The sequence below is a fragment of the Colius striatus genome, chromosome 16, assembly GCF_028858725.1.
Source record: "Colius striatus isolate bColStr4 chromosome 16, bColStr4.1.hap1, whole genome shotgun sequence".
NCBI lineage: Eukaryota > Metazoa > Chordata > Aves > Coliiformes > Coliidae > Colius > Colius striatus.
The window spans coordinates 9,046,629-9,062,521 of record NC_084774.1 but is presented as its reverse complement, the minus strand read 5'-3'; the positions used below and the strand labels follow the sequence as shown (position 1 = coordinate 9,062,521).

The following is a 15,893-nucleotide window of genomic DNA, read 5'->3' as shown; positions in this document are numbered from 1 at the left end:
AGAGACAAATTCTGCAAAGCCTTCATTTGCATTTTAATGGAACTCCTTCTAGGAAGGTGCTGCTCGGGCTGCCTCGCAGTGTAAAATAAAGAGGTGATTAAAACCACGCTGGAGTTTAAAAGATTCTTCTTATTCAATAGTCCTTTCAAAATTGATGGTATTTAGGGGACGTAGGAGGAAACGAGGAGGGAAAACACCTGAGGGAACATCTGTTTGTTTAAATTACAGATTAAAAAGTGGAAAACACACTTTTTTTTTTCTTAGTGAGGAGATATCCCAGAGATTAAAAGCACCTTGTGGAAACGGACTGGAATAAAGAGCAGGCATACAAGCCAGCTCCAAGGCTTCAACAGCAGTTCTGCCTCCTTGGAAAGCAAGAGACGAAGAAAATCTGTCAGACGAGGGAAAGGAAACCACAGAGGAAATTTTTAAACCTTAGGCACGCAATTATGGGGCAATTACCGCGATTACACACGTAAATCAGCTAACGATGCAAACAAACGGCTGGCCCCGGTGCCCCGGCCGGGCATTACCCCACCATTGGGCACAATCACAACACCTACATGTTGATAAACAGTTTGCAACCGTTTTATCTGCTGGAGCAGCTCCTGCTTTCACAACCCAGCCACGGCACGGATTTCAAGAGCGCTTCCTTTACTTGCCACAGCTCTCCTAGGCTCAGCCTCGGCTCCCTCCACACTCCAGACCTATCCTGTCCTGTTAAGTTGCATCCTTTGAAATATAGGGCAGTTTCTGTCAGATCCTTCAGCGCCACAGTCAAAAGGGCAAAATCCTGCCCTTTGTTGCAACGAGAGGTTTTTCATCCCCGGACCTGACGTCGATAAACTGTGATCTCCATTCCACAGCCTCATTCTCCACAGCTCCAGCCACGCTCTCTGGCCATTACACTGGGCCAACACCCCACTGGCCAAGCAATTCGGGGGCTCTGAAATCTGCAGGGCTGAAGAGCTTTGGTTTCTCTTCTTTTTTTCCCTCCCCAGGGGGCCGTGTGAAATACAGCTTGTTCCTCACATTAAAAGTGTGGAGTTTGGTATATGTTTTTCCTCCTGCAAGGTGCCGAGGAGGCAGCACGGCCTGGGAAGAGACCCAGCTCAGCCTTACCGGGAGCAGCAGCTGTCCCTCAGCCCGGCCCGGGCACGGCTGCGGGGGAGGCCGCGGTGGGCCTGAGGGGCTGCGCCCTGAGGAGAGGAGACAAGCGGCGGAGGCGGCGGCTCGCCCCCTCCAAGGGCCAGGCGCACCTGCCGCCTCACGCAGGGTTACGGCGGGTTGCGGGGGTCCGGAGGGGTGCGGGGGAGGGGGTCCCGGGGCCGCCCCTCAGGCAGGGTTACGGCGGGCTGCGGGGGTCCGGAGGGGTCTCGGGGCCGCCCCTCAGGCCGGGTTACGGCGGGTTGCGGGGGTCCGGGGCCGCCCCTCAGGCCGGGTTACGGCGGGCTGCGGGGGGGTCCCGGGGCCGCCCCTCAGCGCTGGCACCGCGCCGTCCCGTCGTGCCCCGCGCAGGCGAGCCCAGGCGCGCGCCCCCGCCCTCCCTCACTTCCGGTGTCCGGCAGTGGCAGAGCCGCTGGCGGCGCCCCCGCTCCCCCGGCGCGAGGGGAAGGAGGGGCGGGAACGCGGAGAGGGAGGGGCGGGGCTTACGGAGGTCCGTGCCCACGGCCGACCAATCAGCGCTCAGCGGGAAGGGAGAAGGAGGCGGGGCAAAGCGCCGGCACGCGCCGCGAGGCACCGCCCCCCCGCCCGCCGCGGGCTCGCGCCCCCGCGCGCCCGAGGGAGCAACGGGAGCGCGCCCGGGCGCCCCCCCCCCCGCCTCCCCCCCTTCTCCTTCTGCCGGCTTCAACCCCCCCTCTCCCTCCCTTCCCCCCCCCCCCCGCTCTCCTCCCCCCCTTCCCCTTCCCCTCCCCACCCGGGAGGAGAGGCACGGAGTGACCGACGGAGCCAGAGCTCCGGCCGCTCCGAGACCCCGCTCTCCTCCATGGGGCCCAGGTAAGCGCGCCGCCCCCTCGCCCCCTCCGCTCCCCGAGGCGAGCGGGGGGTCGCCATGGCCGCCCGGCCCCCCGAGGCGGCAGCGGCGGGCCGTCCCCATCGCCACGGCCACCCTGAGGCGAAGCGAAGGCGGGCAGCGCTCTGGGGAGCGGCGAGGAGCCCCCTCCCCGCTTCTCCCCCACCCCGCCGCTGCCTCATTTATTACCACCGTTATTATCCGCTCCCCCAGCCCGGCACCCTCCTCCGCCTCGGGCAGAAGCCGCCGGCCGTGGCGGGGGGAGCGGCGGTCGGTCGCTCGCTCCCTGCCCGCGGAGGGGGCACGGTGCCTTCTTTGGGACGCGATGTCTTATTTGGTGTGGGTGGATGGCTTAACTTGGTAAGTGGCAGGGTTTAACCCCCCTCCCCCGGCCCTCCCCTCCCCTCGCTCCTCCGCCCGCCCCCCCCCCCCCGCCCCCCTCCCCGTAACCTCCAAAAGGGGAATTTTCCAGCTGGTAATTTCTGCTGCGTCAACACCCAGCTCAAGGGAGAGGAGAAGAGACAAGGGGGCATTTTAACAGCAGCTCCACTTGCGAATAGCCAACCTCAATCCCGGCTCCAGCATTAAAACCCTTTCCACCCCCTAAAAACCAGCATCCGTGCAAGTTGGACCAAGAGTTTGTCAGGAGTGTGGTTCAAAACTGCTTGGAAAAAGGGATGAGGTAATAATACCGGTGAAGCATGTTGTATTTCTCTCTTTCTGCCTGTCTTTCTCTTTCTCTCTCTCTTCTTTTTTTTTTCTCCTCTTAAAAAAAAAAAAAAGCCAGGCCTGTTTTGGGTTATTGTCTCCCCCTAAAGCCAGACATAGATCGCCTGGCCTTGCCTCCATTTTAATTGCAGGCTGAAATGGGGGAAGTGACCCTCTTTATCTTATTTTGTTTTTACAGAGAAAACCAAACCAAAGCCCGACAAACAAACAAAAACCTTGAAAAAATAACGTTCTTCCTTTTGGAGGAAGGGGGGGGGGGTTACAAGATGATTTTTCATAAGGCTGTAATAAGTGCAAAAGTGCTCTGGAAATGTTTTGTGTCACGTTGGGAAACTAGTGAGGTGTCCTCTCCCCTCCCCTGGAGAAAGTGTGTGTAAAATTTGGCAGAGGGGAGAAGGAGAGGTGCTGGGCAAGGTGCTGGGAAAAGCAGGGCTTGTGCTGCTGGATTGTCTTTGTGTCTCTGTAAATAGACATGTCAGTTCCCAAAGTAATACAAGTAGTGTCTGATAACTCAATCCCAAATGACAAATAGAGAATGGAGCAGATTTTCAGGACTGTGATAGTGGGAGGATTTCTCTTTTGAAACAGAGAGGGTGGGGGGAAATGCCGGTACCTCCCGAGGTTCTCAGCAGCGTTCCTGGGAAGCTGAGCCTTGGGTGAAATCAGAGATAGAAACTGGTATTTATTTATTTTTACACCTGACAGGGGAAAGATAAACAAAGGGGAGTTTAACAGCTCTTTAATGAATTCCTCATGCTTTTTATTTTGCAATCTCAATGAATTCTGTTGGCAAGCCTTACAGGACCGGATTATTATCAGCATTGTTTAAAGCCATGCTAATTAGAAGATGTGTTTAGCGAGCCGGGGTTGTAGACACCTGTACCAAAGTTCTTGTGTGTGTTTTAATTGCATCAGCGGGATCATTTTTTAGCATTTAGTCGCCGTTCTGTAGATCTGGGTCTCTGTTCTTGAACTTGATCAAGTATTTATTACAAGTGTGGGTCTGTACATAGAGCAGCTCTGCTACTAATGCAGTAAATGTGTTTTCTCAAAAAAAAAAGGAGGGGAATATGATTTCTTTTACAATATATTTGTTTCCTGTGGGGATTAAAAGGAAAAGCAGTTTGAGAAGAGTGAGGGGAAACTACATTTAGAGGAAGAAGCTTGCTGGGGCTGGATAGCGCTTCTACTTTTATCTGTGCCTTCCTTGAACATTTTACAGCTTTACAGCATCTTTGACTGGGAAATAAAATAGTACTTTCCCTTTCTAAATTCTGCCTGGCTTCTCTTGTCAAGTTTTATGTTTTGAAATCCTTAGTGATGGAAAAAAAATGGGTGGAGTGTATTATTAGTCACAATATTTTCAACATGTGGTGAGGAATTACCGAGTTGAGGTGTTTTTTGGGAACTGACAGGCAATGGGGAGAGAGGAGCCTGTCCCCTGTGGGCTGGGGAGAGACAGCTGCAAAATGACATCGAGGGGAGCTCCCAAAAAGACATCCCTGAAAAATTGTGATGTGGTTTGGTACACTACTGAGGTAACTGTAACTGAAACAGAAAACGGGTCTTTTGTTTTAGATGCAGCCTGCCCAGGAGGGGGAAACTCACAGCTAAACTCCTCTTGCTGGTGTTTTCATAGACTGTATGTCAGCTTTGGTGTAATTATCTAAAAAGAAATGGACTGTTCTGGTAATTGTCACATTAGGTGTTTCACTCTTTACTTTCAATGCTGCTTCATTCTAGAGCGTGTAGGACCGAGCCTTTGAAAACATGACCTGTACGCCGGGTTCTTGGAGGCTGGAGAAAATGGGCCACTTTCTCCCCATGGTCTTTGTTTTCTGGGACAGTTGTACAAGAGTGGATATGTTCTTTTTGGTTGTAACTGTAAGTGCTTAGAGGAAAACCAGTTTAGCAGCATCCCCCCAACAGCCCATGCCAAAAGGAAAAGTGCCTCGAGTTGGGAAGATCTGCTCTTTGCTGTTCGCACGCCAGCTTTTCCCCTGGTGACATGTCACCTTGCTGTGAGGTTGTGGGGATTCTTGTTGCCTTTGCTATCCACTTGTGTGGATTTGGTTTCAGATATGTGTTTTTGAAGTTTCTGAGCAAAGCTTCCTGTCCTCCCAGCAGTGCAGCAGCAGGCGAGCGCCCAATCCAAACTGCTGGCGCTTGCTTTCGGAGCAGAATCCCTTCATAAACAGCTCAGCCTTTCCCAGGACATTCTTCCCTTCGTGTTCTTGCAGGTTTTGCTGCCTGCTCCAGAGCACTCCGGAATGCTCTCTAGATTCCCTCTGAATTGGTAAAAAGCCTTCACAGGAGTTTTCCTTTTGCTCCTGTGTGCGTAGTTTAACGGGCAGGCAAAAGGGCAAAGAGAGTTGAAGGCTTTGAAGAGCTACCTGCAGTCGTAATGGTTATCCCACGTGTCCATTGTGGTTCCCAGGAGCCAGTGCTTCGTGTCTGTGCCTGGCTGGGAGTCTTACCCTAGAAAATTCTGACACTTTGCACAAAGGGATTAATACCCTGTTTATAGTTTGCTTCTGGCTTATGACTGGCTTGAATATTTTTAAGTGCATGGTTCACCTGTGTGTTATGTGTGCGATATTTGAAACTTAAAATGTGTGACTAGTGCAAGCAAGCGTGCTGGGGGGCTGTTTGTGGAGAGAGCAGGGGTCAGCTTAGGTGAGAGTGCAGGGACCTACCACGGCTGCTGTGAGACAGAGGGAGGGATTGGTGAAATGCTGCAGTGCTCCTCCTTACCCAAGGATCTCCCTCAGCAGTTTAATGATACTTTGGGTGAGTCCGATGACAGTCACGACTCCAGGGGTAAAATTAGTTGCTTCCAGGCTTCCACTTTGTGCTTCTTGAGGACTTTTTCTTTCACTAGGCGATACATTTGAGTCGCAGCCTCCTTAAATACAACCTTCAGGAGGTGGTTTTCTCAACTCCCTCTAGATCTTTAGTCCTTTAGGCAGGATGAGGAATAAAAGTGTGTATCACTTGCTGTGGGACTTCTTTCATTTGAGATGTGAGAGGGGAGAATCTCAGCTTCCCTCAACGGTTCAGTTAGTTTTCTGGTCCATGCTGCTGGTATATTTGGATTCCCAAGGACATCCAGTTTGGAGGGATGGCTGCTTGGGATTCAGGTCCCATCTTGTACCTGTTGACTGAATGTGCTGGCGTTGTAGCTGCTTTTTGACAGTCTCTCCTTCTGTGAAATGGGGGCTGGGGCTTACTTGACTCTTCCTAGATATATTATACTGATGAAAAACCAGACCTGTGCTAAAAATGCTTGTTCTTCATAAATGTAAACCAGCATGAAGCCCTCACTGGATTTCCTCCGAGATGTGGTGGAGTTCAGAAGCTCGTGGGTAGGGTTTTCTGTCCCTCACCAAATCAGCTGTGGTGCAGTTATTTTCTGAGCAGTCACTTTAACTTTCTTTTGTACCCATACATTTAAGAGTTGTCAGGCTGCTGGTGAAATGCTGGGTTTGAGTTGCTTCTGTGTGCTTGGCAGGCTCAACTCCTCAGCAGTAACTGAGATGGAAATGCCTTCTGCTTTGTGGTGTTCTGTTGCACGTAGGTAAGGGTGTGCTTGAGTGCTGGAACCACGGTGCGGTGGTGGTGAAGAGCAGTAGCTTTGCTGAAATGTAACTGGTAGGTGCTGAGTTAGAGCTAAAACTCAACCTTTTTGCTTTGCTTTTTGGAGCTGTGGTCACTTTTATTCCAGCCTGTGCAGCAAGTGATCTCTTCTGTCCTTGTGTGTGCACTGGGGAAGAGGAGCGTTCTGTGGCTGTTGGAAGTCGCCTGGTGTTTTCTTCAGAGCAAAACTGAGTTGGGGTCTGCTGCAATGGAGGGAGGCATTGAGGCATCAGAATATTCTCCAAACACAGCTACTGGGTTGTGTATGGATTAAAACAAACTTAGTACCAAGAATGTCAAAGCGTGTGCCAGGAACTTAACTGCTTAAGAACCCTGCTTAGAAAAGGGAGTAGGGTGTTACATATTAAAGAATATGTTTATACCTGTGAACACTTAAATGCTTACTTATCTTTCCAAATGATTTCCTTGGCATGTGTTGAACAAACTGCTCATTCGCTCCAAGAGACTTTGCTTCCTGGTATTTCTCACCTTGTGAAGAACAGTTGATATTTCAGGCAGTCAGCTCCTTCTCTTTGAGGAAAGGATTAAACAAAATTTGCACCTTTGGCACTAATATTCCATTGGAGGAAATACCTTTCTGACTAGCACTCAACTCCTGCTCTGAAGCAGAAGCGTTGATGGTCTGTATTAGCCATTAGGTGCTTAAAATACCCAAACATGAAAGCAGCTCATTGAAGTACTGATAAACGAAGCAGTCAGGATGCAGCACTACTGAAGGTCCTGTCACTGTAGTACTGGAGAATGAGGGTGGTGGCTAAATGTAAAACTAGCTTATTGACTTCCTTCTTATTACCTCTGTATCCTCCTTGGCTTCATGCCACTTCTTTTCTTTATTATAGTTGATCAAATGTGGGTGATGAGATGCTTGTACCGTGAATGACACAGATGGAATCGGGTTGCTCACAGAGCTCCTCGTGTGTTAGCTTTAATTTTGCAGTGGTTGGATTTTCTTTTTTACTCTTGGATTATTCCTGACTCCTCATGTGTATTTTCTGTGTCTTAGGTGCTCTTTCCCAGGGTTCCTCCCACTGCTAGACTTCTCTTTAGAAAATACCTCACAGTTCTTCTTCCTGTTTTGTCTCCCTCCCTTTCTACTTACTGAGTTTGGGAACTTTTAGCAAACATCCCCTTGTTAAAAAGCCAGAAACCAGTGAGAAAGTTTTGGGGGAACCGTTCTTTGTGGCAATTCCCAGCATGACACACTTGCAGTTCTTTAATCCTCTTTTTAAAAGGTGGTTTTTATGTTGTTTTTTGGCTAATAGATGCAAAAGGGCAAAGTCATTTTGACTAAATTACTTGGGCAGCTCTCTCTCATTTAAGTGGAAGCCTTGTGGGAGTAAGTGGCAGTTGGACAGGTAAGTGTCATACTAGCCACAGGCATCTAGATATTTTCAGAGTGTGTTTTAGTCTTTATTGCTAGAGTAGTAGATATGTCTGTAGCTAAATTCTTACCTTTTGATATTACCAGACTTCTCAAGCCCGGTAGTCTGTAAAGTACTTGCTATTTAAGTTCAAAGTGTGTGCGGCACGGGTAGGGTTGGATCTGTTCTTCTCTTGGTGCAACCAGATGAGAGAGGATGGAGAAGAAAAATAGGGGAATGGTACAAGCAACAATTTCTGTACCAGGAGAGAGACAGAGCTGGAGGTTTATGGGGCCATGAATAAGGGAAATACAGAGGAAATACAAAGTGCAGTGGAAATGTTACTGCCAGCGAGCGTTTGGAACTGAAGCATGCACCTAGTGCCCTACTGGAAAGGTGCATCCTGTTGTGTTACCCACTTATTACCAGTTGGGATCTGTTTCAGGCTGCATAGCTTTTTTGCATCTCTTTGTTGAGAGTTTTCTTTTTTCCCCAAATGTTTAAATTCTTGTCAGAGGAGCAGATTGCTTTATGTGGCACTTCTGTGCACGATGCTCTTCAGCTGCAAGGCTGCGAGTCAGTCGAGCTGTGTGAGGACAGAACTCAAGTGTCTTTTGTAGAATGTGGGCACATAATTCTTCTATAACCTTAGGCAAATATTTTGGTTTGGAGGAGAATCACTGTAAAGATAAGGTTAGATTAATACTAACCCTATTTAAAGTGTGTGGATGGTGTGTGTTGCAGAAACATCAACTGAAACTTTATGATGTTAACTAGAACAGTGTTGCTGAAGTGGTTTGAAACCCTCACACAAAGTACTGCTGTTTCAGGGACTTGTTCAAAGAGCTTCTTTCTGGAAGCAGCATCAGAAGTTGTTAATAGTTTCAAAATGTGTATGTTAAACTCTGTTTTTTTTTTTTCAACAACACCAGGGGTAAAGGATTGTTTTTCTGGATATCAGAATATATTTCCTGTGTCTCGTAATGTTTCTTGTTTGAAGTGGCAAACAGTGTTGTAAATACACAGTTCTTTTAGCTGTTGCTTGTGATTATGTGACACTGAAGGCTTTTCAGGTTTTAATTCTTGCTTCCTATTCGTTCCATTTCCAAATCCAGCACATCTGATGAACCTTTTGGAGCCTGTCACCAGAGACCACTCTCCCCTATTCATTAAATCATGCACTGTCCAGCTGTGAAACATCGGGACATTTGTTTTCGCTGACAGGAAACGTTTTCAAATACTGGTGAGTTCTGGTCATTTAAAGTATTTTTATAACATGGGAAGGGGAAGAGGGGCTGGATGTGATATTGACATGAGGGTGTGCAAATGTTCCTAAAATCTGACTTAACATTGATAACAAAGCCTCCTTTAGAAGCCTTACCCTACTGTAAAAGTTGAAGAAGTACCCCTGGCTGTTGTTCTGCTCCTACCTTGAGGCAGGGCTGCCTGCATTAGTCATGGTCACTTGGTTCTCTTCTGTTCGATTAGAAGAGGAAAACAGGTGCAGAGCTCAAAGCAAGAACAAAAAGAAATTAGAGCATTGCAAAATAGTGTTGGTCTCAGCTTTGCCATTCTTATGAGGCTATTCTGTCTCATTTTGAGACTCTGGGACAGAGGTGTACAGGAGAGTCTTAACAGTAACAGTCCTAAATCTAAGTGAAAATATATCCCACTTTGATAAGAGCAATTTCCCTTGTGTGTGTCTTGGTCTGGCTCCCTCACCCCCCCACTTCATTTTTTCTCTTCTTTAACCATCTAAACCACTGGCCTAAAAAGAGCTAGCCAAAACAATTGCTATGGAGAAGCAATCAGAATTAGAGAAAGGCAAGACTTGGCAGTCTGAAATAGAAACTGAGAACAAAGTCAATGGTATTTGCTTCAATTGGGTCATATTTGTTTTCAAGATCTTCTCAGTTCTGCTGGTTGCCATAAGAATGCTTGGATTTCTCTTATCAAGTCCTTTGTTTTTTAGATGTGTTATTTCACCGTTTTCTAGTGACATTAGTACTGGAAAAGCTCTTCCAATTTGTGTCTTTGGATGTTTTCTTTTACAATCTGTTCCTACAGAAGGTCAGTCTTGAAATCAGCAGTATTGATTTAAAGCTGGTTTTCATTAAGAGACCTAATATGTGTATTCACAGAATCTCAAGGGCTGGGAGGGACCTGGAAAGCTCATCAGTGCAACCCCCCTGCCAGAGCAGCACCACCTAGAGTAGGGCACACAGGAACTTGTCCAAGTGGGTTTGAATGTCCCCAGAGAAGGAGACTCCACAGCCCATCTTGGGCAGCCCTTTCCAGTGTTCCCTCACCCTCACGCTGAAGAAGTTTTAGTTGGAGTTTAATGATGCATGAGTTGTGAACATGTTATTCTGAAGAAAAGAAAGCCTGTTTGGGATAAGAAAATCAGGTGTATAAAGTGATAGTTATAGTGGATGTGTCCTTAAAGACAAAAACCCCTCATGTTGTGTAGGTGGACCGTTCTGTTCTTCATACCTCCTCATCGTAGCAGTCTATCTGTGAATGTGCCTCACTATTCCTAAGGGTCTGTGTTTTACACAGGATTTTCAAAGCCTTGGCATTGTTTACTCTCTTACCCTTGAATGGCCTCAGCCAGGAGAAACTGGCCACTAAACTTTTCAGGAGGAAAATATCTTGAGTATTGCATTGCAAGGAATGGTATTGGCAGCTTTTTACCTTCAGGACCTGAGGGGTCAACTGAGGTGAATTGGTGCCCTTTGGGCCACAAATGTCTCTTTAAAAAGTCATTAAAGTGCGAATGTTTTGAAAAGCTACCAAACAGGAAACAGTGTTGTTTCAAGGGTCTGTTTGAAGTTCTCATATCTAAAATTAGACATTTTTTTCCCCCCTCCTGCTTTCAGAATCGCACTCATGCTTATATTGCTGCAAAAAAGGAACCAGTCCTTAAATACCTGCAGTGTATCGATACGCTTTGAGTTAATGTTTTGTGGGCTTTATGTCGTAAATAGAAATGCTAAAACTTGGAGTTGGGAGGCAGAGCACTTCAAAATGTATCACTGTTGTTCTGCAGCCTCATAGTTTGATGTTAATAACTTCTGGTTTTGTGTTCTGTTGTAGTTCTGTCTTTCTCCTACAAGAGTTCCCAGCAGTGCTCTCAGAAGGTCGTGGAACAGCGCACTACCTGTGCTGCCCTAGGGCTGTTGATGTCCTCAGCTGTTGTAGGAGAAACACTAGACCTGGAACCCAGTTTGTTACTGGTAAGAAGTAACTGGTTTGGTTTTTATTTGTCATTTGAATTTTCAGTAGTAAATTCTGCATGCTTTGCTGAAACTGACCTCCTTTTAATTCCTACCTGTGTTCAGATCTAGGTGTGTTTGTGGTAGAAGCAGTTATAAACAGTTGATATGGTCTTCAGTGTATTTACTGACTAAATCTAACCTGCCTGCCCTGAGAACTGGTGGCTTGAGGGAGTGATTTCCTTGCCAGTGTCTTACAGCTGCTGACAGTGTACTGCTTGCCATGCTGCTGCTTGCTGAGCTCTACACATGAACTTTCTGGGTTGTAACTGCTACAGAGATGCTAAACGGAGATGCTGGTTTAACGCTGCCGGTGCTGGGGTGGCATTGGCTTGAGATGAGAAAATGTTTATGGAAAAGTCCATCTCATCAGGCAGGTGTTGATTCAGTATTGGTAGGGGCTTGGGGTTTGGGTTTTTTTTGTGTTACAATCATTGAGAATTGAGTGAGCCTCCCAAATTTGATCTAGAAGAATAGTACTTGCAATTTTATTAAGGTCACTGCAAATCATTTGCCTCCTGGGTTCTTGCCTTTTCTGTAATTCTCTAGTATTTCTCCAGCTGAATGATGAACTTTGTGACCCCTAACGTGCAAGGATGAACGTGCACTGCTGGGCTGTAATTAAACATTCCCATCCCCGGTCATAAGGGGAAAGTGGCACACTGTTGTTTTCATGAAACCCTGAGTTGTGAGTAACCTCTTCGGCCCAAGGGTCTGGTTTGGTCTGTTTACAAACATCTGCCTGTTTCTCTTTGAGTTCAGAGTTGTGGTTGGAAGGACCAACTTAAACAACAGATGATGGGTTTCCTGAATCAGAATAGGGCAGAAGAGTTTCTTTTTTGGCAACTGCTAATTGTCATGAGCTGTTACTTGCATCTAATTCCAACGAAGCTGAACGTACAACTTTGAGCAATTAAAAAGTCTGAAGCAATTAAAACTCTTCTGGAATTGTGTGCTTTTCTTCCTCAAACACATGACAAAACACTGTCCTTCTGCAGCTTTGTGCTCATGGAGCTCATGGGGAGTTTTTTTGCAGAGAGTCACCATCCATCAATATCCCCAGTCCTCTGCTTTTCTGTCCCTTAGCAGAGGAAGTGTAGGTACCGTCCTTTTCAGTTGCTAAGGTTACATTGGGGTTTTTGTTCTCCAGTCTTTCCAGCACAGGGCATGTGCATAGGAGGAATCTTGTGCATTTCTGTTGTCTTTAATTGGATAGAAGTGAAACTGTGATACACATTGTGTCTTGTTGTGCAAGCAGGCGTTTCAAACCCAATCTCACCTTACAGAGCTCCTTTGCAGAGGAATCCTAAAAATGTTGGAATGTCTTGGGAGTGGAGACATGGACAGGACACAGGGGAAGCAGAGAAGTGGGGTGTGTTTGTTGGGTTTCTTTTGTCTAATAATCCATAGGAGTGAGTTTGAGTTCATCCTGAATCTGTTTTTCCTTCTCTCTGAAGGGATAGAGGGGGAGGAAACACCACATTTTTGGTTAAACTCCAGTTGGCGTGTTTTCTCCAGGGAGCACAGAGTGGCCAGTGCAGGAGTGCAACAGGGAATGCTTTGGTCCTCTGTAACTTGTGTCCTTAGTATGAAGTGTGGAAAGGTGTTCAGAAAATGGTATCAGACTGAATGTCACGTAGATGAAATTTCTGGTTCACTTATATTCTGAAAGAACAAAATAAACAAACAAAAAGCCCAACCAACAAGCAAAACCCCTCCAGTCTTTTTTTTCCCTCCTGTTTTCCTTCCTAGAGAAGGGAGTTTATTTTTGTCCCCACTATTTCCCAGGGGACTGTACTGCAGAGCCTTTCATGTGTGTGCTGCATTTCTTGTCTGTGGCTTTTTGTCACAATACCAATAACGCACTGGGTTTTAGATGGAACAGATTGGAACCCCTTCATTTTCCTGGTGGTCAGATTTTGGTTCATTATGGGCAGGGACATTGAGAGGTTGGCTCTGGTGACTCTTAAAACCTTTCTGATGGTGGGTGAGGATTGTGTTTATTTAGACTCTTAATGTGTCGTCAGGTGATGTTTTTGTGTTCAAATAACTGCACTGATAGTGCAAAATAAATAGATGCTCTATTTGTAGAACTGAGTTGATTCTACCCAGGGTTAAAGATGCTCTAAATCATTAATGCTTACTTGAAGACAGCTTTTTGACAACACCAGAAATAAGCAGCTGACCTGTATCTTGGTAGAAGTTTACATGAGAATATTGAACCTGCTCGTGGTTTGTTCCTTTTGCTGCTACTTGCGAGTGGTGTTTGTTTAGGGGCATTTTTTAAATGTGGAAAAGTTAATAGAGTTGAATGACTGTGTTGCTTGTGAATTGACTTCTGAAGAAAGCCTGATCTGCTACAATTCATTCTGTGGAAAACCTACAGATGAGCTTTCCTGGTTCACTGCCTTCTTGGAAGGCTGTGCTGTGGCCATGGGCTGTCATCACAGGCCCAGGCCTAAAGGATTTTAGTAGATGCTCAACTTTGACATCTTTCAGAATACTAAAAAGACCCAAGACAAACCAAAAAATGCATTGTTGATCTTTGGTGTCTGTTTCTAAAGCATCTCTGTGGTTTATTCCATCTTTTGGAGGGCACTGCTTTTCTGAAGAAATCTTTCCACAACGTCTTTTAACTGGAGATAACTACTGTTACCAGGAAAAGGGGAAAAAAAAGCCAACAACAAGCCACAAACCAACATGTAAAATTGGAACACAAGAGCACAGGGTTTTAAAGCTTCCTGAATTTTTAACTACTAGCAAATTGCCTTAAATTTAACTTGGATTAAATCCCTGGTGATCCTCGACATTAAATGGATGTTCTGGTTTGACATGGGTAGACAGAAAACTAATTAATTCCTCTGATTTTGAGGCATATTTAATTTTCTCCCCCAAAGACCTCTCATGTAAAAGGTACAATGCTGTGACAGATGTTGAGTGTTGGAACCACGTGTGAAAAGTAGCCGACCTTTAGACAGAGCAGGATCAAGGCATCTACAATAATAGTTGCTGGTTTGGAAGATGTTAAAGTGTTGTTGATGAGGCTGAAGATTGGAGTATTCATCTCAGTGCCTGTGGGCTTGAAAGTGCTGTAGTGTGCCCAGCTGTCAGTGGAAGGATGCTGCTCTCAGATGGACATCTTCCCTGCTCATCTGTCTGTCTCTAAAGTACTTTGGAACGAGGACAGGTTGTCTTCCCTTTGCATGGACTTATTCTTATATTCAGCATATTTTAGAGCGTTAGATGTTTTGCCTTCTTGTCCAGAAGGTACCTACCCACCCTCTGCTCTTGTCCTCAGAGCCTTTACAAATGTGGGCAAGTGAGAGATAAGGACTGTATGATGTTATGGTAATGACAAGCTGTTGTTCATCCATGGCTTGCCTGGAGGGTGTCTTTTGTCAAGAGCGTGGTGGGTGGGAGGAAGCCAGTAAGGAATCTTGGCATAGATTTATTTGTGTGTATGTTTAGGAGAAATCCCTTGATAGGAAATAAAGTCAGAGAAAAGCTATTTCCTAAAGAAGCTAGCAAGGGCTTCAACCAGAAGAAGCATCAGGTTAGTCGATGCCTGAACCTCAAGCTGATCCCAACAGAAGTGAAGGGAGCAAGAGACAGTGTTTTAGTCTGAGTTTCTGTCACAGGCAGCTTGAACAAAGGACGAGGTGTATCTGAAATACTGTTATCAGCAGTGAGGGGGAACCCAACCAGCTGATCTAAGCTGAATAAAAATCTCAGGGATCAGTGTAATTTCCAGGGGAAAAACATTGAAGAGAAGCTGTTACTGCATAAATTCACAGAAGCAGGTGAAGACATGGACAAATCCTGCTGCTGCTGATCTGTCTGAAACTGAGGAAGAAAAAGTGTTCCTTGCAGGAGAGGGTTTTTTTTTGTTTCCCCCCCCTACCTCATTCTGGGGAGTTGATGTCTTGGAATATGGATTTTGATACCTGTGAAGGACCAGCAGAAGGAAATGGCACATGTGAAACCTTCTGATTGGTCTGTAATTGTGTGTTCTGAGGTTTTCTTGAGTCTCCCTCCGAGTCCTGTGGATATGGCAGCTGTTGGAGTCAGGATTGGTGATGGACGACTCACTTTATCCTATGTGGCAATTCATATTTCCTGAGGGGCCTGAGCTGACTCTTCAACTCCTAAAAGTAGATGCAGTAGTAGTTTCTGGAATAAAGACAAAACTGAACTGTCATTCTGCCTTAAGAGGTGGTTCTCTCAAACGTGGAGACGTTGGGAAGTGGTGGCAGCTGCCTTTGGAGCCTGGGCTGCAGAGCTGCTGTGCTGGCTGGTGCCACCACAGCTTTTTGAGGCCAAACACCTGAAAAATCAATTTATATTTTTTCCTTTCCTCAGTCTCTGACTGATTCTTAGTTTGGTTTATTTATTTCATTCATTTGAGATGCAGATGAGAATTTGATAGTGGAGAGCTACCCTGTTACTGACCTCTTCCAGTTCAAACAAAGAGGAGATCAGCTTCTTTGTGCGTTCTGTGCTTGATACTGTTGAAAAGCTGTGTGGATTTGAAACAGGTGAACACCAGTTCAGGCTGTTTGTGTTGCAGGAAGATGGTCCTTCCTCTCTTGAAGGGAGCAAATGCTTCTGGACGATTGGGGACCAACCGGTCTAGCAAATTAGCATTTTGGATGCTGCTGAGCAGTAAACTTGGAGATGGAAAGGCCAGGAAATAACATGCTTTATTGCAAAGTTAAAAGTCTTGTGCTTTTCAGCAGTTAAGCTTCAAACAGCATTAATTTCCCAGTCCTGATCTATTGCCAGTTTAGTTTGGGTGGGGACTTAAATTTCGTATCTGTGGTCTTGGATTTGCCTGTTGCTCTTCTGGCTTGAAAACAG

General features: G+C 46.3%; 1 protein-coding gene across 7 annotated transcripts in view; it reads left to right on the top strand.

The window, feature by feature from the left end:
* Positions 1-1,836: 1,836 nt before the first annotated feature.
* ZBTB46 (zinc finger and BTB domain containing 46) overlaps positions 1,837-15,893 on the top strand; it is a 51,348-nt gene continuing 37,291 nt past the window's right edge. The window contains exons 1-4 of one of the 7 annotated variants that reach the window (XM_062009399.1): positions 1,837-1,998; positions 2,516-2,696; positions 8,877-9,004; positions 10,858-10,997. In XM_062009399.1, the coding sequence (XP_061865383.1) occupies positions 10,944-10,997 (54 nt within the window). In that variant the 5' untranslated portion in view covers positions 1,837-1,998; positions 2,516-2,696; positions 8,877-9,004; positions 10,858-10,943. The other 6 variants (XM_062009397.1, XM_062009398.1, XM_062009396.1 and 3 more) reach the window with 6 other exon arrangements.